The following is a 25912-nucleotide window of genomic DNA, read 5'->3' as shown; positions in this document are numbered from 1 at the left end:
AAGTGGGCCCAGGTTTGAAGTGAACACATCATCTGTCTAAAAACTCTGTATTGTGTGAGCAGCACAAGGCTTTCGTCTTTCTTCTTTGTTCCCCCTTGCAGAGTTGTGAGCCAGTTTAATATTCATTAAAGCGAGAGACGAATCGCACTAGTTAACACTTTCTTCAAAGAGCTTTGCCACTGGACCCAGGTCCTGACCTGCAGCACCAACCACTGCTCCAATCTGAGGCCACGTGCCTCTCTGCCGATACACCTGAATCCCTCCCCTGCAGCACCATATGCTAGTCAAGTCCTGGGTCCCACACAACTCTGCCACTGCATGTGAATCCTGAGTCACAGCACCATGGACCTACCCAGATCTTGAGCGTCTCCCCAAAAAAAACTGCCCAAAAGGCCGGAATGGACAGCGGCTTTGTAATGCACACTAGGATGAAAGGCCAATAAAATGCTAGTTGTGACATCAGTAGCCATTGGCATCCATGGCCCTGATCCTATATCATCCTGCACTTGTGTCGTCATTTCCTCTAGTGCAAACTGAGAACAAAATAGGTGCCGAATCAGGAGGCAGCATTTTACACCCACTATGCACTGGAGTAAATCACTGCAGACGGTGCTGGGCACCAGAGACTCAGGCTCCATATTTCAAAAGGTGACACTCACCTCCCTCTGGCACCTGTCTGAGTGGGTCCAGAAAGGAGAGAAAATCCATTTTCCTTGCTGGGTATAGATCTCATTACTTCTTTAACACCCGCAGTTTTTTGCTGATTTTACACAGCTGATGGAAAGACGTGACCTCCATTAATCTATCATGTAACATGCAGAAACTGTGACGCACATGCCCTTTAAACACCAGCTGAGGCCTCTCTCTTTGGGAAGATCTCACCAGCACAGATGGCACAGGGTCGGTCTACGCCGCTCACTTCAGTTTTTGTCGACAGCTGATCAGGCAGCCCAGCGGCAGGGACATAATTATTTAAAATTTAATTTTAATTAAGATGAACCAAATGACAAATATTTTTATATGGTGGCTTGATACATTCTTTGCAATCTTTTAGGGGAGGAAAGACGAGACAAGATCAAAACAACCTACAGCTCCTGAGTGCCCGTAACAGACACCAAAGAACCCACACCCAACAAGCTGTTGTCATACGGGGGAGACCCCCACAGGTACTAGTTCCACCAGTAATAGTGCCACAGAGCCAGCTGGTTGTCAGCTCTGGTGCTCTGCTGCCTTTCAAAGAAATACCACTTGGGAGTGCTATCCTTCAAGGAAGAGCACTGAATACATGGCAGTGCCTCCTGCTGCTGTTTGGAAAGCAGATGGTTTATCAAGTTCCCAAGGGCGCTGGAACGTCAGTGGGGTAGATGCTCTATCATCTAGATCCACTACAAATGATTCATTTCTATTCCCTAGACAAGCCAGACCCAGGACCTTCCCCAATACATCTAGACAAGCCCCAGTGGCATTTCCTACTGGCGACCTTAGATGGCATATGACCTTCTCTCTCTCTCTCCATAACCACCCCAGTCTAGCTAGCCCTTGTTCAGTCTTTCCTAGTGCTGTGAAAACATCAGGCCACTGAGCAGCAGCAAAATCATGAGGGCCCCTTCTTGCTTTATCTATGTCCCCTTCGTTAGAGCTCAAGTCCCACTGGCTGGGCCGGATTGGAAAGGCACAGGCCAGCAATGCCACTGACTCCCTGCATGACGGGAGGGGCAGAGGACCGTTCCCACTGGCTCCAGAGAGTGGCTGGAGTGGAAGCAGGATGGCATTCCCACTGTCTTTGCTGCCTAGCTGGGGAGATCTTCCCAGGAGTGGGGGAGGCTGGGTGACATTTGCTGTCAGTGGCCAGAAAAGGCCACAGCGTAGCCCAGCTGCTCATTATGAGCCCTTCCCTTTCGGCCCCACACCCTGACCAATCAGCCAAGGGTCATACCGCGCTCTGTGTGCAGCCAATGCAGCTCAGTAAAGGACACCATCACCGGCTGCTCCTGAATTCATTCAGGCTGCTCCCGGCAAAGGCTACCCCAACCCACCAGAAGGCAGATAGGACGTTTCCTTCTTGGTGGGTCGCTTCTACGTTGGTCTCAGCATCAAAGGAATCCTCTGCTGGTGTCTGCAGGCTGCTGGAGCTGACGACTCTGTTGCTAGCGGATCACCAGGCAGGCGCCAGAGGAATGATGTAGAAATTTAGTTGTGTAATAGGAAACTGAGGGCTAGATGCTCAGCGGGTGCAGGTTAGTGTAGCTTCATTGACTTCAGTGGAGCTCTGCTACTTTACTTTACTTTACACCAGCTGAGAATCTGGCCCTGAGTGTTGATCACTCAGTATTGACTAGTCAGTACTGGGATCTGCGTTTGGCTGTTCACCCCACACCAGCCCTGCAGGGGTAAAGTGGGGCAGATCAGGACAGTTAACCTTACAGATGGAGGGTCTGATCGACTGAAAATGACTAATGGCTGAGCAAGCCCAGTTGGAGGAGATGCTGGCGAAGGGATCAAGCCAGAAAGTTTGCAGCAGAAAGGGAAGCCAGCAGTCACTCTCTGGGCTTAGAGAGAGAAAAAGAGGCAACCCAGGGAGGGGGAGGAGCCCTGGGATCCTGGCCCAAAAAGGAAGGGTTTACCCAGAATGATGGAGAAGAAAGCCCATGGGAGGCAGAGTAGGAGGCCCACGGAAAGTGCAGCGAGGTTACAGATTGTGCAGACCTTGGCTGCTGATTGTAGGGCTTCAGGGCTGGAACCAGAGCAGCAGGCAGGCCTGGATTCCCCTACCAGCCACTGGAAAGTGGCACAGGATTATGGGTGACGCCCACCAGACAGCTGGTCCAGACAGACTTCGATAGCCTGGAAGTGGGGACTGTATAGTGACCTCGGTGGAGGGCTGAGTTCCGAAGAGAGAGATCGCCCCAAGTCGCAGGGAGAGAGAGAGGCACCACGGAGTGAGCGAATGATGGAAGCGGGCTCCAGACCAGACAAGAGCCGATTCCCCAGACACAGCCACAAGGAGGTACCCCAGCAGTGAGCGAACCTTGTGACAGCAAGTCATCAGCAAAGAGATATATTCCTTTTATTCACCCCTTCTCCCTCTCCCCTTCATGTTCCCTGAGCTGCCTTGGGCCTCCCAAAGAAGAGACTGAAACCTCACACCACGAGAAACAAGTATAAATCAGTCTAGCACCATGGAATTAAATGGAGTTCTGTCCCTGTGCATCAGCCCAAGGTATGTTACTGAATTAGGATCTTAAACGGTTCAAGATATAGGGATATTTTTTAATCTGGCAATTCACCTTCTAGTGAGCAATTTCCCCTGGGGCAATGGAGTTGGCTTTGGACTTGGCTCTGGACTTCAGAGCCAGTCCCCAGTTCAATTGCCGCTCATGTTGGGAAACAATTAAAGAGTGTTGCCATCCGATGGTTGTGAGGGGAGCAGGTGGTGCTCACAAAACTACCCCCACTGATGCGGATCAGCCTTATTGAGGGTAGCTTCCCAGAGAAATCAAGGACAGAATGGGCCAAAGAAATTGAACAGATCTGGTCCCTCCACAGCCAGGCTGAGGCATATTGGCAGGGGAACTCCACACCGCAATGCAGCTTGCTCTCTAGATTGAGGACTTGGATCACCACTGCTCTCAATCTGACATGAACACCACTTAAAAAAAAAAACCAACTCTTGAAGAAGCTAGCAAATTCCCCAACTTCAGTTAGTCTTTGTCAGACGCAGGCCATTTTTTATTAAGATGCTATTTTGTGGTGCACAGTCTTTGTAACAACAGGGACACCTCATCCTACCCAAAGCAAATTGTGAGCAAAACGGAGATCAGCACTTTTCTCTCCTCCAGGAAAATTGACTTTAATAATCTGGACAACTTGAAAGGCTCCTGCCACTGGGGAGGTAAATATTCATGATGGATATGTCTTAAAAGTCTTTGAGAAGTCGGCTCACACAGCAGTTGCTGCATTTTTTAAAAGGCTTTTTTTTTTTTCTTTTTTTGGATGCATTTCTTTAGCCCTTCATATTTAATGGGGGGACTTAAGGCTTTTCCAACTGAATTGTTTAATGCAAATAATAATAATAATTAAATGAGATGCAGCAGAGGAATGGTAGGTGAAGTGACCTGTAGCTTTTGCAGCACTTGCATGGGGAGATATAGGGCAGACAAAAATACTACCTGCTTATAAGAGATGGGGTTGGCAGTGTGAGATGCTTGTGGAATATCCCAGCACTGGGAAGGAGGATGCATGATGAGAAAACTGCATCCTGGTTGAGTGAGTGGGTTTAACTCCCTGACTGATGGAGAGTGGGATGATGATGGAGAGTTGAACAGTGGACATTATTGGAGAGATTTTCCAAAGACCTCAGCTTCCGTGCAGGAACCTACAGGCCAAATTTTCAAGTGTTTAAAGCCCAGCAGCTTATGTTATTTTCAGTGGGAGCTGCTGAAAATCCATCAGCTTATTTAGAGGTCTACATGGGAATTGAGCTCTTGGAAAATCTGACCCCAGAGCTCGATCTAAGCATTGGTGGATGACACACAAAAGGCTTGGAGGTTGGCTCCAGATACATTTCTCCAGATTCCAAGCTATCCAGACCCGCTGGACCTGATTCTGATCTCAGTTACACTAGTGTAACTCCATTGAGTGGGATTTTCAAAAGAGCCTAATGGACTTAGGAGGACAAATCCCATTGAAACCCAAGAGATGCAGCCTCCTGTCCTGAGACACTGGGATTTCTGGCTTGCACGTGCAAACAATTTCAGAGCAGCGACTAGCCACTAAGGCTGGGACTGCCACAGAGGGATGAATGGGCTGCTAACAACTGCTTGTTATTGACTCCTGCAAATCCAGGCATCGTTGTCTCCATCTCAGCAACAGGCAAGCTTATCTCAGTGTTTCAATTAATTCTGCCAGCAGGAATTACCTTGGTCCTCATGATGGTTTTGATAGCGGCTTCAAACTCCTCCGAGTTATTGTAGTCCACTGTCCACACGTGAGGCTTGCCTATGAAGTCCTCAGCATAGGGGTGTTGGGAGGACACCTAAAAAAGGAAACAAAGAAATGAATGGCATGGCATTCCCTGCAAGAATGCTGTGGCGATGCACACTGACCTCCCTGCAGCTAGGTAGTGGGAAAGGTGCGCTAAGGGCAGCAGGAACAGTGATGAGAACCATTGCATGCAGAGATGGACCCAAAGAGGAACCTTTAATCCAAACCCACCTGCTTTCAGCCTTTAGACTGATATTTTTAAACTGCCTAGTGGATTTGGATGCCCAAGTCCCATTAAACTTAATGTGCACTGAAGGCTGAAATCCCCTCGGGAGTTGGGTGAATCTCAGCCTCAGAGATTCAGATGAAATCCAGCCCAGTGGGGTTTGCAAACCTGATGACGAGGTTTTGTAAAACCACAGTGCTCATTACACGGATGAGACAAGTTGGAAATCTATCATCCAACCCCACAAAGTTTGGTGTCAGGCTAGATTGGAACTAGAATCTGAACCACCCTCGAATTTGCAAAACCAAACCCGAGCATTTCTGTTTGCAGTGGAGACTCTTCCCCTCACATTTCAGGTTCTGGGGATTGCTTCCCATCGGCTGTCACTTTTCCATCCTGTAAAGCAATCTTCCCCTCCCCCCCCCTGCATTTCTCCTTCATTTAAGCCTTTGGAATCTATCAATTCAGCCACATTGACATAGCTATGAGGCAGCCAACAAGCACGGGTCGTGTCTTAGGAAGCAGGGCAAAGTGTGGAAGTTGAAGCTGGACATGCAAAGGGATGCACAGGTAGGGGAGAGAGTCCTGATGCAGAGAAGAGATATTTTCTAAAAGAAAGGAGGATGAAAACTGATAATGGGTACAAAGGGGCTTTGACAGCAGGGAACATGTGAAAAAGAACATTTTATGTCATGAGAATTATGCTTTGCCAGACATGATCATGCTCTCCCAGCCCTTTGTAATTGATAAAGACACAGCATTCGTCCAAATGGGGGAGAGGAGACATAGCATCCATTGGAGCTGGGGGGACTTGGGAAAACATCCTGTGTGGCATTGCACACAGCTGCTGCTTTTTTTCCCCTCCCAAATGGCTTTTGGTGAAATTCTCCCCTCTGCAGAGGTTGAACCCATGGCACAGGTGCTAGTGAAGTCTCATGGAGCCTGAACGAGTGTCTACTCCCTGGGCTGGCCTTCTTCCCAGGGATGGAGTTCACCATCTGTGTGGTTTTGGCATTGTGAGCACTTCAGGTTTCCATATTTCAGCTCTGCTTTCCGGAAGGAGACTGGTTTTCTAACCCACTGCTAGCACTGCTTATGCAGCCGGGCTGTGAATCAGAGCCCAGCTACAAACTCAAAGAAGCCGCAGTTGAGGCTTCTTGATGGCAGGCTCAAGACTCTGCCTCTCGCCATCTGCAGGTTGCAATGCAAAGCAAACCGCTGGGTCACAGCATTCCCCAAAGATGCAGAGCTGAAGTAACCCTGGCAGTGCATTGAAAAGAATACAGCATCAGCTAAACCCAAGGGCAGGAACATCCATCTAGCAAACCAACAGACCCAATCCAGGGTAGCCCCCATTCTCCTAACAAAACCAGCTGGGCTAAAACACAAAACCAAACCCAATATCCCATCTACCCTAGAGACCTTCAACCTTCCCATGACTTCAGCCCTGCCCAGAAGGCTGAGATACGTATAAATAAAGAGATGAGGGCGCTTAATTATTCCTCTCGTTTGCCTTCTTTGCTGTCATCAGCACACTTCTCCCTAGTGAGAGCAACTAAGGCTGGCAAGTTCAGCTATTTTAACTATACAAATTGAAGGAGCAGCAGGATTGGCTGTATTGAAAGAATGACTCCAGCACTTTCTCCGTGTCTGACTCTCTCTCCCTTTCACACACACACACACAAACACACACACACTCTCCTTAGCAATCGCTATATTCTGACAGCTTTGCCAAGTCGCTGAGTGCTAATGGGTGCCCTCGCAAAACCAACCTACATTACGCTAGTATCAGCAAAACACAAAGAGGACACGTCAGGAGAATTAATTCTACAGGAGCTAATTACAGCAGCCCTACACTGTCTCTGCATCTTGCCAAGACAAATGGCACGCAAGCATGCAGCCACCACACTGTAATGATGACAAACAGGCTGGCTGCCAAGGCAACGGAAGCGCCCAACTGCCTGGGGAAGAGAGGCTGCAGAAGATGCAATCCAGTCTGAGAGCCAGTGGAGGGGGGCGGGCAGCAGAGTGGGGGGGGGGGGGGCAGAGGATGCTTTAGGGCTGATTCTAACTCACTTGGTAAGCAACTGCCTCAGACTGTGACAGAAGCTGAGACAGAGGTCCTTGTTGTGGCCAGCAGAGGGGCCTTCTCAGCTATGAGTCTAAAACAGGGATGTGGGAATTTACACTGCATTATCTACTTTATTAATAATAGAAAGATTCAATTTTCTCAACCCTTTAACTTTTAAAGAGCTCCCACTGTGCTCAGATTAAATTCATAGCCAGGGGCAAACCCAGGAGAGGATTTCGCACACACACACACAAAAATCAGTCTTGTTTTGGAAAACCACAACCAGGAGCAATTTGAGTTCAGAACCCAATTTATCCAGGAGCCTACAACCCCAGCTTTGGGACGGGAGGGTCAGGTTGGAGTCAGTTTCCTGAGGTAACCAATTAGGACATAGTCTGTGTTTTTTGCAAAAGCCTTATTGGTCAGGGTTTTGTTTTTTGTTATTTTTTTTTTTTGGCAGAGCTGAAAATCAAACCCAGGTCTCATTTTATCCAAACTCTCCAGGTCTGGAGAGGGGGAAGATCAGATAGGGAGGGCAAGGTTCTGATCACACTCGCACTTATCCACACCCTGAACTGTGGGGAAGTTGGCATCCTGAACCTGATTTTTGCAGCTGGTCCACCTCTCTGATTTGAATCCAGATGCAAATGCCGGACTCAGGCCAATCGGCAATATTCTCATCACACAACATTGCAGAGCCACTTGCCTCTCTTGATGTAGGCTTCCCTCTGAAGAATTCGTGATTGAGGGAGCTGTGCGGCGGGTTGAAACGTGACTGCAGGAAAACACATCCATTGGCTATTGCTTCCAAAGGGGCGGGACCTTCATAGGGGAATCCAAATCCGATAAAAAGCTGCAGGAAGAAAAACCAAAAACCCTGGTGAACTTGAGTCAAGAACACCATCACCCATACCCTCTGTAATCTCATGCATTACCAGCTCCGACTCTCCACTTCGCTAATCTGAACTATATGTCTGGTGCTCAGCTCGGCAGACCTGCAGCCTGATCTAACTGAACTCTAGATGAGACTCTGTAGTTCAATTCACAATAGCTTAAACATGTTATAAACTTCTCCTCAAAATGATGTTTTTATCACAGCTAAATTGCGCACACTGCACCTTCACCCCTTCATTTATAACAGATGCTGTGTCATTAATATCAATGGAAGTTGCACCTCCTTACATCATGCTTGTATTCGTCCTACTGTTTCCACATTGAAAGCTGCTGGTTTGCTAGATATCTAATCGAATCATGCCTAAAACAGCAGCAGACCTAGGTAGAACAGCAGCGAAATGCTCTAGCTTCTCAAGTTTAGAAACCTGGTTTTATTTCCTGAATGAAATGAATCTGGGACTCTAGTGTGCCAGTGGGCATTCCCACATCACATAATTCAAGCACAGGTGGAAGTCCTTACTCAGAAAAAGCCAAGGGCTGGAATATAATAGGGGTGTTGCATACCAGTGGGTTCGCAATGCTGGGAGGGGCCGGGAAGCATGCACTTTGCCTGACTCTAGCAAGTGCTATGTTGCTAGGCTCAGGTTGGGATATCAGTACTGACCATTTCAGGACCAAATTATGCTGTTAATCAATCAATCCACAGACCCCACGCTCCTGGACAGAGCTGAGCAAATATTGGCCAAAACTTTCTGTGAACATTCAGTGGAACTCAAAAGCCAACTTTGGTGTGACAACGGGCGTGATCTAGTTCACCTTTACTTTCCATGAATGCTCAGTCTTTTAAAATCTAGTAGAGCAACTGCTCACAAAAAAAAAAATTTTTAACCCAAAAGTATGACTATTTCCCAAGAGCCATTTCCAAATATTATATTCAACTGTAAAATTTAAAATCCAAAATTTGCACCATTTTTGGAATGTCACAAAAATCACGTGGCATTGTTTCTCTTTTCGGATTGGATGTAATTAATCAACAGAGCATGAACTATCAGTCTGACAATCAATCTTAGCATTTAAAATTGGGGCTGTGCAGGTTGGTTCCTCAAGTCATTTATCTGAGTTCTAGCTACGTAAATCGCATGAGTTAGTTACATATGTCACAGGATAAGTTGTGTATCTGATCTGAATAACTTGCTGACTAAGAATTATTTGCTGGAGAAATTAGTGAATGATTTTGAACAACAAATACATTTGAGGATTTTGTGAACTGACCATGGACAATTCGTGCAAAGGAGAAATTCATCTGATAAATTCTCTGTTGCAGATATTTGCTCAACTCCTGAATAATTACTGCAGTTGATGTGGCCTGCAAGGAAGGGTTTCAGTGGCATTAACCTCAGCCTCCTCCAGCTAAAAGATCTTCAGATAATGAATTCCCCCTCAGATTACATTTCTCAAGGCAACTCTGGTCTCCCTGCCCAGCAGCTGGTTATTTTATGGAGGAATAATGTTGTACTTTGTCAGAAATCCACGTGAAAGGGCCACCCCCCTATTTTGAGCACCTTGGCTTTTCTCAGAAGCTGTTGGAACTCGTGCTGAGGCAGAAGGCCATGGTTTTTGACAAAGGCTGGGACTTCAGGAGGACGTTGGGTTTCATAATAAACAGTGCCGTGGATTTCCATGTACTTGTTAAGGATGGCCAGGAACTTCTCTTTGCCCTGAGGGGAGGAAAGCAAAGAAAATCAGCTACAAGTGAGCCCAGAAAAAAGAGATGTATTTGTTTCCACAGTGCCAAAATAAAGGGGTATTTCTTTATTCTGATCTCATGATCCTGGAGTCTTTAAAGGTTTGTCCACACTGCAATGTAAGCCCAGAGTTCAAACTCAGGCTCAAGCCTAACCCTACACACAAATCACACTAACCCAGGGCTCAGACCCAGGGCCCCAGAACCCCACAGGGGTGGAGAGTCTGAGCCTGAATCTAGCTGAAACCCAGGGTTGAAGCCCTATTGCTTTGCAGTGCAGACGCCACCCAGTTGCACTCGTGCTCTGGAAGTCTGCCAAAAGTATCCCAGAATCCCATGGGCCGACTTCCTTTGTCCTCTGGACAGCCAAGTTTGTTGGACAGTCAAGTTTTCCTACACTGCACCAAGAACACAGGGCCAGAGCGACTACCTTTTGGGAGGGCTGTAGGAAGTCTGGGATATGGTTGGTTGGACTCGGGTCTATGTACTGCACTGTGGACTCTGGAGCCTTGGACTTGGGCCCAGGTTGGAAGATTCTTAACCTAGGGTTGACAATCAGTGTCGACACACAAGTCTGGGGTTCTCTAACCCAGGGTCTGCTGACTCAAGTTCCACTTACCCTGGATTTACACTGCTGTGTAGACATACACTAAATGATCTCCTCTCTAGCAAGAAGGGAGTCTTTATGTACAGGAACTCACTGTTATTCAGTGGAACTCACTCTGCAGGGCAGGAAATCCCCCCACAGAATTTTAGGATTCCTAGACTATAAAACACTTTCACACTCCTATAATCCCACTGAATGATGTGGAGTTACTCCTGATTGACAGATATGAGTAAGAGCAAAATCAGGTCCCCGAATCACAGGCAACATGCCTGGGCATTGGACACACTCAGCCCCACATAGAGAAACTGTCTAAGAAATGTCGTACCAGAACAGATCAATGGTCTGTCCAGGCCAATACCCTGCTCTGATATTAACCAGTGGAACTCACAAACCCTCTATAATGCAACCTGATGTTACAATAACATATCAATGGGAAGTGGTGGGGAGTGTGTATGTTCCTGACCTCATCCAGAGGTCAGTTTATATACTAAAGCATGAAGGCTGAGATCCCTTATAATTTGTATCCCACTTTGTGCAAATGCAAGTGCTATTATTCATATAAACATCTAATCCTCTGAAAAATAACGCATAAGATATTTGCCTAAATAAACTACCACATCAGTGAGTTCCACAGGTTAACTGTTAAAAAAAGAAAAAAAGTAAAGTCCGGGCTGTATGCAAACTATTCATCTGTCTTCCCAGGACCTTCTCCTTTTCCTCCCCTGTCAAATGGCTAACAGAAATAGATAGACAGATGATGTGATACATGTCATTGATCAGAAAACTCAAGTAGCTCTGTCTCCTTTGCTGAAGTTATTTCAACAAGACAAAGCAGACAGGCACTTTCTGTTACTGCTGCGCCCCATCCCAAGCTGCCAGCCACTCCTGCTGCAGAGTGGCGCCAGGTTTCCATCTCTGTACGTTCAGGGTGAAAATGCAAAACTTCAGCATGTTTTGCTTTTTAGAAAAGTAGGGGGGAGGGCATGAGGCTGATTAAGCCTGGAGCTCAATTGATGCTATCCTTTAAGAGTTGTATATTGCTGTTAAAGACTTCATTATCGCTCTATCAAATGAATAGCCCTGCAGATCAATACGGTGCCATTCAAGAATTCCAAGCATGGATTTCACTGAGATTATCTTTCCTGCTAACAACAACAAAAGAGAAACTGTTTCCCCTTTGAATTTAGCTGTGATCAGCACTACACTCGACAGTGCAGTCATCTCTCTCCCCGCAGCTTATTTCCCTCTCCAGGCTCTTTACAAGCCTCGGAGGGAAAAAACAACTTCTCAGCAGCATTAAAAGAAGAAAACATACCACCGTAGACCTGATTGGAGAGCAGAGGCAAAAGGGCCCGTGAAGGACTGACGTCTGTGGAATGTAGCTGTTCCAATCCACAGAACCCCAGAGGCACGCTGCTGATTAGCCCACCTGAGCTGGGGGTGCAGGGATATAATGGGAGGCACCAACAATGCACTCAGCTCTCCATGATACATAAAACAATGGGCCAGATGCAGACTGACACCAGCTGAGGATCTAGCCCAATGTCCATCTCAGCCCCACAGAGTTTATGCTTGAACAGACAGAAGCCAGGATGCTTGAAGAATCCAGGGACAGCTGGTACCTAGTAACCATAGGCCAGTTCCTGCTTACCTTACCTAAGCCGACTTCAGCAAAGCATTCAAGCACTTAAGCACGTTCTTAGCATTAGGCATGAGTACAAGTGCTTTGCTGAGTAGGGATGGACTGTTGAACTGGGGCCACAAGTGGTCCCTTGTTTTCAATACTCCGCTGACTGAAGTAAACAGGATTTGGCCCTACTTGACACACACTCCATCTTTGGCTCCATCACAAGAGTGTTCTGAAGATCTTTGCTTTTTAAAAAAAAATCTCTTATTGCATGTTTTAAAGCTTCTACAAAATACCACTTGAGATTTACTACATTTTATATTCCATGAACTTTTACATTACACTTCAGAGCAGAGTTTAAAAATAATGACAAATGGGCGGGGGGGGGGGCGGGGGGGGGGGGGCGTTATTCCAGAGTCTGAGAATCAGAGGTATCTGGGAAAAGCAATTTTTACACTGAAATCTAGTGAGGACTGAGTCTCAAAATGTTTTGAGCTCAGGTTTGGATGAAATAAGCATGCAGATACTTATCTGCAGCTTAATCCAAATGATCTGAATTGTGCTGGCCTACAAAACTGTGCTGGAAATCTGATGTAAATGGCTTTTTTTTACTTATTAGCGCCTCTGCTCCTGATGCTAGATGGAAGCTGGAAATTCAGAGGGATAGAAAAATGAACACTAATGAGGAAGGGTGGGAAGCTAATCAAATGTTTCTGAACTTCAGAAAGATTCTGTTTGAGAAATTGTATTTGATCCTGTGCTTGTCATAAGGACTTGGCTTGTCTGCAGGACATAAATACTACAACTAACTATTAATACTAGCTCTTATATTGCACTGTTCGTCTCAAGACCTCAGGGGCACTTTACAAGGGAGGGCATCATTTGCCTCATTTTATAGATGGGGGAACGAGGCACAGAGAAGGGGACTGGCTTGCCCAAGGTCACACAGAATTTTTAATGCCAAATCCAAGTCTCCTGAGTCACACACCCCCTCCCTCTGCCCCCAGCTCCTCAGTCACTGGACCACATGGACTCTACCCTACCCAGAGCTAGATTGTACAACTCTGACCCAGGTTGGTGAGTATGACTGTGGCCATCTTGGCCAACACACTGGGAATTGAACCTGGGGCCTCCAGAACTAAAAAGCACAAGTTGCTAAAACTCCAAAGTTAGCAGCATGTAACAACTCATATCTTCTGCGGATCAGCCCAGAGGGGGACTTGTAACACATAATGACTAGTGGGTTTCATGAGCACTTGCTGATAAACAGGAGCAAACCCATTGGGCTTGATTTTGATTTACACTAAGGCCTCTCTTCATGCTCTGGCTGTGCCAAGTGGGCATACTTTACCTTAGTGTAAATGAGGCTCATTGACTTAAACCCACAAACCAGGCTCAGTTCTCCACTGATGCATGATATGTTCAAGTGCATAAAAGGTTGTTGCAAGGAGGAGGGAGAAAAATTGTTCTCCTTAACCTCTGAGGATAGCACAAGAAGCAATGAGCTTAAATTGTAGCAAGGGTGGTTTAGGTTGGACATTAGGAAAAACTTCCTAAGTGTCAGGGTGGTTAAGCACTGGAATAAACTGCCTAGGGAGGCAGTGGAATCTCTGTCATTGGAGATTTTTCAGAGCAGGTTGGACAAACACCTGTTTGTCTAGGGATGGTCTAGATCAGAGGTTCTCAAACTGGGGGTTGCGAGGTTGTTACGTGGGGATTGTGAGCTGCCCAGCTCTGGAGGTAGCATAAGGGTGGCAATGGGGTGCTAAGTCTGCTGTGAAAAGTGATATTGACAACATTTCTTTGCACCCTCCACTATTAAACAGTAACTATTACAAAAAAACTTTTCTGCTTAGAACAATAATTCGATAATGTGTTTTAGTCTTAATTTAAAAGCAGTGAGAAAAGGTCAATTCATTTTAAATAATAGGATTATAAATTTTGCATTTAAAATAGTGTTAAATATAAAAAATGCATTTTTAATTTACAAGGGGGGTCACACTCAGAGGCTTGCTGTGTGAAAGAGGTCGCCAATACAAAAAGTTTGAGAGCCACTGGTCCAGATAATACTTAGTTCTGCCATGAGTGCAGGGAACTGAACTAGATGAACTCTTGAAGTTCCTCCAGTCCTACGATTCTCTGATTCTATGTTGTCACTTACAGCGGTGGGTGTTAAAGCTTACCAAATCACAACTGGAGCCCTTTATACCCATTTTGCACAGGTGTGAATAACTACACAAGGTGCAGGACAGTGAAGAATCAGGAGGAAGGCATTTCTATCATGAGATAGAACAGCTGCCCAATCCTGCTTGATAATGAGGGGTGGTGTCTCAAGCAACTGGTTCAGATCCACCTCACAGATTGGGGGTTCTGGGATCCAGCGTTTTGATCCAGACCTCTGTCTACTGGGAAGCAAATTGACTCAGTTCTATTCCTTGGCCCTTTTACAGTGGCTGGCTCCCAACACTGAAAGAGTTTTAATAACATATATTTAAAAATCTGTAAGAAGCAAGGAGGAGCGAGGCAATGAGAAATCAGCGTGGCCCACAGGGTGAGGCGAGTTTTGGAATCACATGAATAGGTCCGTGCCAAAAAAAAAAAAAAAGTGAAAGCACAAAAGTGAAGTCAAAGAGCTGTCATCTACTAAGGGGAAAAAAGCCTAGCCATCAGCAAAAGGTCTTTTTTCTGCAAGATTGTGCGGTGACACAGAAAGTATGTGCTGGGTAACTTTCTAAATACATGTAATTGTTGCAGGGATTTATATAACTGGGCTGCAACTGTGTGTTGAAAGGACGGTTTGTTGCAGAGATATTGCTGTTCTATGGAACGCAGACTGCAGCATCTAAAACAGGCTGTGAGGACAGATTGAGTGGAGCCGGTAATAGAAAGGGTGGGCACAGGGGAGAACAGAACACAAGAGTATCAGGCTATAACCCCCGACTGGTAGCACGGTGGGTTTCACCTACAGACGATGTGAGCTCGGTAGCAGACATGCATTTTCTATCGATAATTTATATTTAGTCTGAAATATACAGTTAAAAAAAGAATAGATTAGCGCAATACAGTACCTGCAGCTGGAACATCCCATGAAGGTCGCACAGACAAAAAAAAATCAAGAGAGGTGATAATTAGCCTCTGCCTATTGATAATGGAAGCCAAATAAAGAGGGTGGAGCTACGGTCGCCCTCAATGGCTTACACCACCACTGACTACACCAGTGACTGTAGGGTTGTTTTCTTTTAAGGGGGTGTGCCTGGCCTGTTGAGAAGGGTTATAGCCATGCTGTTCGTCCACCTAGCGATGGAGGGGTGTTGGTTCAGGAAGTCGGTTGCCTGTCTCAGGGATGGAGCAGTGGAAAGGTGTTTTGCGTCTACAGGCAACAGCCTCAAATCTGACCCACTTCTGTGGTGACTAAAAGTCACTACCACCTGATGACAAGAGGCAGTGTGGTTCAGTGGCTAGAGCCCTGGACTAGTACTTAGGAAACCTGAACTCTGTTCTGACCTGAGCTCCTGACCTGCTGTGTGACTTTGCACAAGTTACTTTCCCTCTCTCTTTTCCCTCCGTCTGCTTGGTCCAGTTAGATTGCAAGTTCTTTGGGGGCAGGGGCCGTCTCTTAGTCTGTGCACTGGCACAATAGGACTCCTGTTCTTCTTGGGGCTCCTGGGCACGACTACAATATAAACGATAAAGATCTGCCATCAGCTGATGCTGTCAGTGCAGCTCCTAGACGGTGAGCGTCCAGCTCTGAACTGGTTTTGTGGCTGGAAGCTGAGCCACTCCATAAGATGCCTGGGAAATCCGTTCTGTTTTGATTTGGCTCCTTCACTTCCTTAAAAAGGTTCCTTACAGCACGTTAAGAACACAGTTCGTGTTATACTGGATCAGCCCAATGGGTCCATCTAGGCCAGTATCCCACTGCTGACAGGGGCCAGGTCCAGCTGCCTCAGAAGAAGGCACAAGAAAGACTGCTGTGCAGGCGGTGAGGGGATAAGCTGCCCACCAGGGAAGTTTCAGACAATAGGGTGTTCTCCCATGGGAAGTGGTGGAAGCCGCCTTGCTGGGGCACTTGAAAGTGGACTGGACAAGTCAGTAGGGAGAATAGTACGGGGAATAATCCTACATGGGCCCGAGGGAGGGATGCACTAAATGGCCAGTGAGGTCTTTTCTAAGCACTGATTTCTAGGAGTCTACGCTCATTAGCCCAGATTCTGATCCCTTTGAAACCAATGGCAAAACTTTCATCGCCTCCAGGGACATCATTTGGCTGTTTGCGACTATGTGCTTCTTACTGTGGACTGGCCACGTCAGTGAAGGCACCCACCTTCCAGATGCTGGCTTCCTTCCCGTACACCACTGCCATGTTGCTTGCTTTGTTGGACTTAATGAACTGCCGCTCGGTCTCGTTGAGCTCCTCGGACACAAAGCCCATGAAGGAGTTGTCGGGAGTGTGAGCTACAGAAACCAAGGGGAAAAGAAACAGGGGTTTGGCTCTTGACAACGCACCGAGGGGGTCTCCTCTAGGTCACTATCTATCCTCCCAAAGCCTGAGTGACATGCAGCCTTCCCCCACTGAGGTCATTGATACTGAAGAACGGGACTGTCACCAGGGTCCACTGATGAGGTGAAAACATTTCCAGTGCCTGGCCCACAGAGCTGGGAGTTTAGCTATTGAGCTTAGCCCTGGTGTCAGGGAGGCACTGGGGGGTCACTGGGCTGACATTCACACTGTTTCTCCATGACTTTCACAGATAAATCCTAGACTGGATCCAGGATTCCCCTTTCCCTCCTTCACTTTCCTATCTGGTAATAGTCCAGCTGCCTCTGTGTCCTCAATCGCTGCTTCCCAGGTGAGCACCTTAACCATGAAAGCGTCACTGTGCACTCAGCCCTGGGTGTCAGTGCTTCTCACTCTGCAGAGAGACAGGGAGCGGGGATGGAGCAGTTGCTTTCAGATGTGCTCTGCAGGGGAATGTGGGTCAGGGCTGATCAGAGCAATGAAATATTTGGAGGTGTTTGGAACAAGTCGAAAGTGCAAGCCATGAGACTTTGATTATTCTGTAGCACTGAGGCATTTTAAGTAAAGCAAAGAGACTCTGAAAGGTTCCTTGGATTAAAAAAAAAAGAAAGAAAGAAAAAAAGAAAAAAACAAACAGGAGCTATTAAAATATATGAGATGTGAACCGCCTGCGGGTCTCTGTAAAATACAAGGCGCTTTTTAGGCTGCCAAATAGATTATACCCAGCCAGGGAAAAAAATATTGGAGTCACAGAGAGTGTGATCGGTCACCAGACTTACTGCAGACAAGCACTTGGCGGATTATTGGGTAAATCTGAAGCACCAGCCTCTAAAATCTTGCCTGGTCTTTTCTAGATAGGCGACTCTCCCTCTGAAAATAAATTCTTTGTTTGAAAAAAATACTCTTTGTGTTTCACCTCCCCACCCAACTTTCTCCAAAGGCTTTTTCCACTCTCTTCGCCTACTTGGATCAAGGCTGCTCTTTCCTGCACACAAGGAGCAGCTGATTTCAAAACTACCCTTCCCCTGGCACATCCCTGGTGAATCCCACCTGTGGCATGATGGGCCTTGCTGACACAGGGGGCTCAGTACGAGAGTGGGCATGGAACCTCTTTGCACCTCCCTTCGAGAATGAGGCATGAAGCCCACCTAACCTGAGGGCAGGGTGCTCTTGTGGTTAAAGCACTGGACCAGGGCTCTAGGGATTTGGGTTCTAATCCTGGCTCTGTTGCTGGCTTCTTGGGTGAGTTGCTTAATCGCTCTGTGCCTCAGTTCCCCCTCTGTAAAATGGGGATAATAATCATACCTTTGTCTATTAAAGTGTGCGGTCTTTGGGGTAAGGACTGTCCTTACTGTGTGTGTACAGTGCCTAGCACAACAGGGCCCTGATATCAGGGGAAGCTGCTAGGTGTGTAGTCTAGTAGACCAAGCACTGGACTGGGATTCAGGAGATGTTGGTTCTATTCCCAGTTCTGCTGCTGGGTGACCTTGGTCATGTCCTTTCCTGTGCCTCAGCTTCCCCATCTATTAAATGGCAGATGATAGTGAGCTGCTTTGTAAAACACTTTGAGAGCTACAGATGAAAAGCACTGCCTAAGAGCTAGGTACTAATACTGAGACAGAGACAGGAGTCCGTGTCCCTGCTGCTGGGCTGATACAGCTCCCCTTTCACACTAGCATGGGTCATCCAAACATGGCACAGGTACAGCAGGTCCTTCAGCATGCTGCTATTTTTGCCATAATAGCAACTTCCTCCTTTCCAGCATTCTCTCCCCATGCTTTTGTTTCCTAGCCATAAAATCCCCCGCTGCTGCAGGAGAAATGATAGGTTAGCTCAGACAGCTCCCTGCAGAATCCCCGTGCTGAAAAATGGCCATGGCCATGCAAAGTCCTTCACTCCCGAAACCTACAGGAGGAGGGGAACTGCTGGGGCAGACTGAGAACATAATTAGCAGAACAGTGGGAGTGGGATAGTAAAGTAGTAAAGCTAATTAAAGTAACGGAGCCCATTAGGCAGGAGTTTCTTTGGAGCACATTGTCAAGGTTAAGGTCAGATGGAAGCAGCATGCATCTCATCCAGCATGCTTGGGAAATCAACTCTGGGTTGTGGTGCAACATGGGAATAAACCTAGCATCCCTTTTGTGTCACAGACTTAGTATGGTGGGAAGGGGTGTTATTTTCTCGCTACATCCCACTTCAGGAGTCCTCTATATTTCTCGCAGGGCTCAGAGGTCTGTCAGACATGTCCCCCTACTTCGATCCTATGAGCCGCAAGGTCACTTGATACTGCAGCCTCCGTAGCTCTAGAAGAGAAGGACTAGAGGGGACTCCCTCGAGATCTGGTCAATGCCACCCCTCAACTGGCCAGAGGGCACACAGACGGGCCATCTGAGATGCTCACTTCCCCTGCCTGCATAACATTTCCCAGTCCCTGCTGGCACAGGGGGAGCCACAGGCCAGGGGACTGAGGTACAAACCCAGGTATCCACTGCTCTTAAGATACTGCGTACAAATGGAAATTAAAGCCCGTCCCAGCAGGTATAAGGTGTCAACTGTGCTTGAAAATGCACTCTTTTCACCTGTTTGTGGGCTCTGAGCAAAACAAGATCTGTTTTCCTTCAAGCTATTCTAGCTCTCTAATTTCAGGAGTTTCTTCCTATTCCAAAGCAGTTGCTTTGGGTGGAGGCGGGGGCAGCAGTGACATGGGTGGCTGACTGAGAGAGTCATGCAGAGAACCCATTTGCCGTTTTTGAGCGTTGGCTTTGGCCTGCAAAGATAACCTAGTGATCAAGAAACAGAGCGAGGCAAAAATAATAATAATAATAATAAAAAAAAATTCAGCAAATATTAAACTTATTGAAAAGTACATTTTTGGCAGCACAGGGACTATTTGCCAATTCGAGTTGAATTTGTCAAATATTTTTGGCCAAGAATCCTTAAAGACAAAAATTTTGAAAACGTCAAAACGTTTCATTTTGGAAATGTTTGGAATCAAAATTCCAAACATGTAATTTGACCGGAACACATTTTTGTTGTTGTTTTTTTCATTTTGGCGAGAAAAACAATCAGTTCTGATTTGAAACTAATCCCCTTTTTGTCCCGGTTTGACTGCTGGACCAACAAATCGATTGTTTACTCAGCTCTATCACCCGACCTGCAAATACAAAAATAAATAAATAAAATCCCTTTTAGAAACAATTGCCAAACAAGTGATCACTTACGAAACATAGTCATGAACTGCTTGGGGTTCAGGTTCCAGTACCCCCAGTTTGTCCGGTAGCCGTGCAGAGTGGCATACTCCTCAAGGTTGTAGGCTGGCTCTGTCCCAAAGGTATCAATGACCCGAACACGACACCTGCCCAGGCAAGAGAGCAAAGGGTGATGGTTATATTATGCTCCCATTCTACAAACAAAGAGTATTCAAGCCACAAGCTACAGGTTCACCCTCTGACGCCAGCAGGCCAAGGAGAGGCTTTTGTGCTGCTCAGGGCTTGAGGAGATGCTAATTTAGTGGAACTGCTGCTTTGAGAGAGATCTGAGAGTCCTAGAGTCCAGCCCATGCAGGGACAGTCCCTTGTATCAGTGCCCAATTACTGGTTTGAGCATCCTCCTAGCGCGCTGCATTATGTGCTCAAATGCACGCCCCAGGGGATGATAGAGAGGCCAAGGCAGTGTCGCCCTGGTGTCGTACTGTGTGTTTGAATGCCGAGGGCCAAAGGCTTTGCTGAAGTGGAAGGAGTACGTACTGCCTTACCGCCTAACAGCTGGGGGCCTGGGAAGAAAGGTGATAGAGCCGTCAATGCTGATGACTGGGGCCTGGTCTACACTTACCTTCAAATCTGGTGGCAGTCGACAGGAGTTATGCAAACTACACAGAGTCGCTTGTGTAACTCCCGTCGGCTTCGTAATTCCTCTTCTACGCAGCATTGTCACTGTGCTGCGCCACTTGAGGGGGTGGTTTTAACACATCGACTGCCGGATCAATTGAGCAGGTCTTCACCGACCGCTCGATCGATCCAGATAGATCGATCTGATGGCGGCGAATTTGCCGCCGTCAGTGAAGACGTAGCCTGAGAGAGACGTAGGGACTGTTAGTGCAAGTGACAGTGGATTGATTACAATGGCTAGAGCTGGGCGTGATGCAGGAGGACACTGAAAAGTTTTGCCTATGCAGCTCTGCCAACACAGGCCAATGATGACCAGCAACCCTTGCTACTCCAGTCCTGGGTCCCATCCACTTCTGCCAATTGACTTTGATCAGCAACACCCCCTACGCTCTGCTGTGGCATTTAGCAACACCGGAGCTAGGGACACTGCTGACCTGCACTGCCTCAGTGCAAGCTCCAGGGGGCTTTGCACCTCGCCAGGCATGCAGCAGAAGCACCCCTGGAACTACATCCCTTCAGAGTGTGCAGCTTATTCTCTCCACCGCTCAGTCGCCTTTCGGATGGCTAGCACTGCAGTGGGCAGTCACAGTAGCCAGCGGCTACTCGGAAGTATCTAGATGGCAGGATCATTGATAGGCCAATGAGAATTTGCCCCGACGATGTAATGTTTCCATCTTGAAGGAGTGCATTTGTTGGCTGAGTGTATTGCCATGTGGACAGAGTGCTGTGAAAAACAACCAATGGGCATTATCCCTCTAACTCAAGGAGTTGGATTAGGCTTCTTCGCTAAAGCAGCTGTTGTTCTTCTAATTTGCTCCAGAGTTAGCCTGTGGAGCTCATTGCCACCAGATATTAATGCAGCAAAGAGATTAAGAGCATTTTTAAAGAAGATTCGGTATTTATATGAATAATAAGAATATTTGCACTTGGGAGAAAAATGTATAATGGACATTAACTAACCACTAATAGCCTGGGCCAGGAAGAAACATCACCATAGGGATGGTATTGAACAATTGTCTATCATGAGGTATCCTGCAGTATCTGGTGTTAGCCACTGTCAGAGACTGGATACCAGACTAGATGGATTATGGGTCTGTATTTCCTAGGTACTATTTCCTCAGTACTATTGCGCTAAACACAACATGCTTAGGTGATAGCCACTGTCTGAAAAAGACAGCAGGTTAGATGGATGGTCAGTCTGGCCTGGCCTGGCAGTTCCTTGTCTCAGCAAATTTGGGACCAAGGTCTTGCCACTCATAATGCAAAGTGTTACCATTAGGCCCACAGAGAACTGGAACTCTAGGTCAAAAGGGGAAGCTGGAAGCAAAGCACTGGTCCAACATTTGGCAGCCGGGGAAAGAAATATCCCAAATGTCACTTCTGGAAAGGAAGAGATTCACTGCTCCCTATTGCAAGAAGCAGTTTCCCATTTGAGGCTTTTCACCTGCCAGATGTTTGGGAAAGCATTATCCATCTCCAGGAGACATTTTAATGCTTTTCTGAATATCCCGGGAATGCTGAGGTAGGCATTACCATGGCAAGAGAGAAGAAGAAAAGGGAACGCAGAAAGAGAAAGAAGCAGCAGCAAGCAAAGTGCACTGAGCAAATGCATTTATAATAAAACCAGTAACACCACCTGTCATTTTTCTCTCTAATAACATTGTGTAGGATAGTGCACGTGATGGGCAAAAATGCAATAAATAGCAGAACTATCAGTGCTAAATCAAATTACATATTTTCCTGACTGCTGATGTACCATGTCTCTTTGAATGGCAAAGAGGAAGGAAGGAAATGGGCATGAGAAAGGGGGGTGTCTTTCTTGCAAATACAAAGAGACCTCTCTTTTCTTTTGTGATGTTGGGAGATCACACCTACAGAGTGCAAATATATTATTTACATACACACATGCACACTCCTCCCTAATGGCATTTGCTTCCCCTTTACAGAGCCTTAGAATTAGTTCTGATCGTACGACAGTGGCAGGTGAGGCTGTGCTCCCTCCTTGCTGGTCATGTTATGACAGCCACTGGGAAGCAGGGTGGAGGCAGTTCTCTGGGCAATTTACCAGCTGTCAGAGCCATGCACATAAGCAAGGCTGGAAACAAAAGGCTGAACTCCTCCTTGGGATGTGCTGAAGATTTACAGTGGGCTCATTGGTAGGGGAAGGGAAAGGCTGCAAGTTTGGGGGAGTTTCGGCTGGACTTGCTGCAAGAAAGAACAGACAGGGAAAAGAGGGGGAGAGAGAAAGAAGGGAGCAAAGTGAGACAATGGCCCAGTGCTGTGAGCGTTTCCCCTCTGGGAATTTGGTTTCAAATCCTGGCTGAGGTCAGATTTATTTTAAGAAGTCTCTCATCCTAGTCTGAGTCTGTGCCTGTATAAACCTACCACCAATTTAGGCACAGTACAGCCTAATTGGTGGTCATGGTTGGAGGATGGGAAGAGATTATGGCTGGAATAGCAGCAGCAGGAGGAGCTGCAGGTCAGGGTTGACGTGCATTGGCAGAGCTGTCTGATGAAGTTTGCAGTCCCAGACACAGCACACCTCACTCTAGCCAGAGCTATTTGCCCCTCATTTTCATTAGCGTTAGCGTCACTCAGGGAGAAGCAAAGAAGAAGAGTGATTTTTTTCTTACCTGTATTTCTTAAAGGAGAGCCCCATGTGTTGCTTCATTTGCTGTAGGCCATGGTAATCAGTGTAAATGAGGTCAAAGGGCAAAGGGACAGTCAAGGGACAATTGCCCCGTCCCGGAGGCACCCCTAAATTACTGGAGAGAACCAGGAAGGATTGATCAGCCATATAATATAAGCCCTTTCATCAGCCATACACCCATTTCCCTGCCAAGTGATTTAAAGGTGCCATCAACTGGCTCCCTCCCAGACGTTTTGATCTCCTCTTTAATCACGTGTTATCACTGGGGCTCCTCCCGATCCCTTCCTCATGATTCCACTAGTTCATCTCCCCTGGTGTTTGCATGGGCAGAGCTGCCTCTTACGATGTCATCTGGGAATCACTGTGCCCTTCAGAAGCATTAACTGTGAGATAATGATGCTGTTTCAGGGATGCACCAGCTGCACGTGTCCAGAAAAGCAGGGCAAGGCGTCTGGTTAGCATTGGTGGGACAGGTAGGGGGTAAATTAGCACCTGCTTAGACATCCTATAAATCTCAATCCTGGGGCAGGGAAAAGGAAAGCAAAGAGAAGTCTGATCTCTGTTACTGAAATCATCACAGTGGGTGAAACTGCCCCTGTCCAGAGAGGACTATGCACAATTTCAATCCCACTTTGACTCTCATTTGGCGGCTTACGAAAGCTTTATGCCAGTGCAATCTCAGCCAGTCATTCAGTAACTAGAGCTGGTCCATCCAGTGAAAAATTTAGAGATTTCCAAGGGAAAACATTTATCCAGAATTGGAACAAAAAGCCAACATTTTCAATCTGTTCTTGAAATGAAATTCCCAGGTTTTTTTTGTCTTTGTTTGTTTTGGGTCAATCTAAACAGTTTGTACCTTTTTAATTTTTAATAATGGAACAACAGAAGCTTTGAAATGAAAAGTCAGTTCAAAATGAAAAATCAAACCTTTTTGTTCTGAAAACATCAAACCAAGGCATTTCAACTTCACAAAAAACCAACCCATTTCTTTAAAAACAAAATTTCATGGAACTCAATAATGATTTTGAAAAAAAATTCAGTTTTCTCAAAACTGCATATTCTGATGGAGAACTTATGATGAAAACTTTCTGACCAGCTCCCTTAATAACAGCCTTTGGAGGCTGTCGAGTGCACTCCTCTCTCTGATCGATGACCTCTGTGGCCAACGTGGAGAGGAGGCTGGGCTACAGGTCAACTCTTCTCCATCCTCTCCTCCTCATTTGGTATGGCTTGTACATGGGGGACACTGATGTCTCTGCTACCCCAGCGTTTGTGCCTGGCCCCTGTAGAGAGACGGATCCTTGGTGCAAGAATCCCAAACATGATCTGATCTACTTATATAAACCAGTTTAAGGGGCAAGGTGGTCAGGTATCATCCTGGAGCACTGGCTTTGACTGAGCAACACTTAGGCCATATTCATGTAGTTATGCCACTGTAGTGCCATAGCGTAGATGCTTCCTACAGTGAGGAAAGGGGGTTTTCTGTTGCTATGGCTAATCCACCTCCCCAAGTGGTTGCAGCTAGGTCAATATAAACATTCTTCCATTGACCTAGCCGCGTCTACACCAGAGGTTAAATTGGCATAGCTCTGGTGTTCCCGGGCGTGAATTTTTCACACCTTCTGAGCACCGCAGATACTTTTAAGTGTAGACCAGCATTGCAGAATGAATTAAAGAAGGACCACTCCAAAGCCAGCAACAACAAGGATTTTCAATGTAAGGTGACTTAGCTGCAGATAAATGCTTGCAACTGCTTCACTTCTCTTGTCACAAAGAATATAAACTTCAGCTTGGTGCAGAAGAGAAAGGGCCATCTGCAGATAGAATAGGCTCTAGTTTTATCACTGGTAATTTAAGTTCACTTCTATAGGCAATTTTACACTAAGTGGTTGGTTGGGGAGATGACAGGAATAGAACGACTTTTCTCTCTGACAGCCATGCTCAAAAGATAAATAAATAAAGCAAGAAGGACAGGCTCAGACACCAAATTTGCAGCATTATATTGGCCTGCCGGAGCTTTCCTGACACTCCAGTACATACCCGCCAATCTAGCACCACAGTCCAGAGGCTCAAAATTAAAATGGTGAGGGAGAGCCAACCACAATATCCTGCTACTCCATTCAAAGGCACTAAGGTAAATGAAAAACATGGGGCTCATCTGCAAGGGATGTCAGATGTTTCAGATACGTCTGTGCACAGCACTTGATATTTCCACTTATCTAACCCATGTGATGGGACGTTAAACGGTTGTTCGGATTAGTTACATTCCGATAACCCTGAAGAGGAGGCATTGTCTGCCAGTTATGAGACTGCTCTCACTCATGGTGTTCAGAGGCTAGCCCCCTGGACTAAGGCTTAAAAGACCTGGATGCTAATCTTCTCTCTGCCACTGACCTGTTGGGTGATTTGGGACATGTCACTTCACCTCTCTCTGTCCTGTTTGATTAAACTGTATGCAATCTGCAGCAGGGACCGTCTCTCTTTATGTACCTAGAACAATGGATCCCCGTTACCTCTACTACAATACTAGAACCTTACCCCAGCCAATGCCCTACTGGAGTCAAGTGAACTATTCATGGAGTAAAACGCTTTTTAACACAAGAGCAGCACAATCTGGCCCTAACACAGGAGACAGAAAGTTAGGACTCCTGGGTTCAATTCCCAGCTCTATCACTGGCTTGTTCAGTCTTTTTAACCTCTTGTG

The 25912-nt window shown here is 46.6% G+C and overlaps 1 protein-coding gene across 1 annotated transcript in view; it reads right to left on the bottom strand.

Moving 5' to 3' along the window:
* The window catches only part of MGAT5B (alpha-1,6-mannosylglycoprotein 6-beta-N-acetylglucosaminyltransferase B), a 153667-nt gene that overhangs the window by 19786 nt on the left and 107969 nt on the right, over positions 1-25912 (bottom strand). Inside the window, exons 9-14 of the mRNA XM_067547635.1 lie at positions 23192-23323; positions 19893-20026; positions 16477-16607; positions 9737-9892; positions 7987-8133; positions 4919-5035 (exon numbers count right to left, since the gene is read on the bottom strand). Of these exons, the coding sequence (XP_067403736.1) occupies positions 4919-5035; positions 7987-8133; positions 9737-9892; positions 16477-16607; positions 19893-20026; positions 23192-23323 (817 nt within the window). The remainder of the gene's footprint in view (positions 1-4918; positions 5036-7986; positions 8134-9736; positions 9893-16476; positions 16608-19892; positions 20027-23191; positions 23324-25912) is intronic.

Source organism: Emydura macquarii, unplaced genomic scaffold, assembly GCF_026122565.2.
Source record: "Emydura macquarii macquarii isolate MOO-44397 ecotype Brisbane River unplaced genomic scaffold, CSIRO-AGI_Emac_v2 contig_1230, whole genome shotgun sequence".
NCBI lineage: Eukaryota > Metazoa > Chordata > Testudines > Chelidae > Emydura > Emydura macquarii.
The sequence above is the reverse complement of the archived record's forward strand: the minus strand, read 5'-3'. Positions and strand labels throughout refer to the sequence as shown.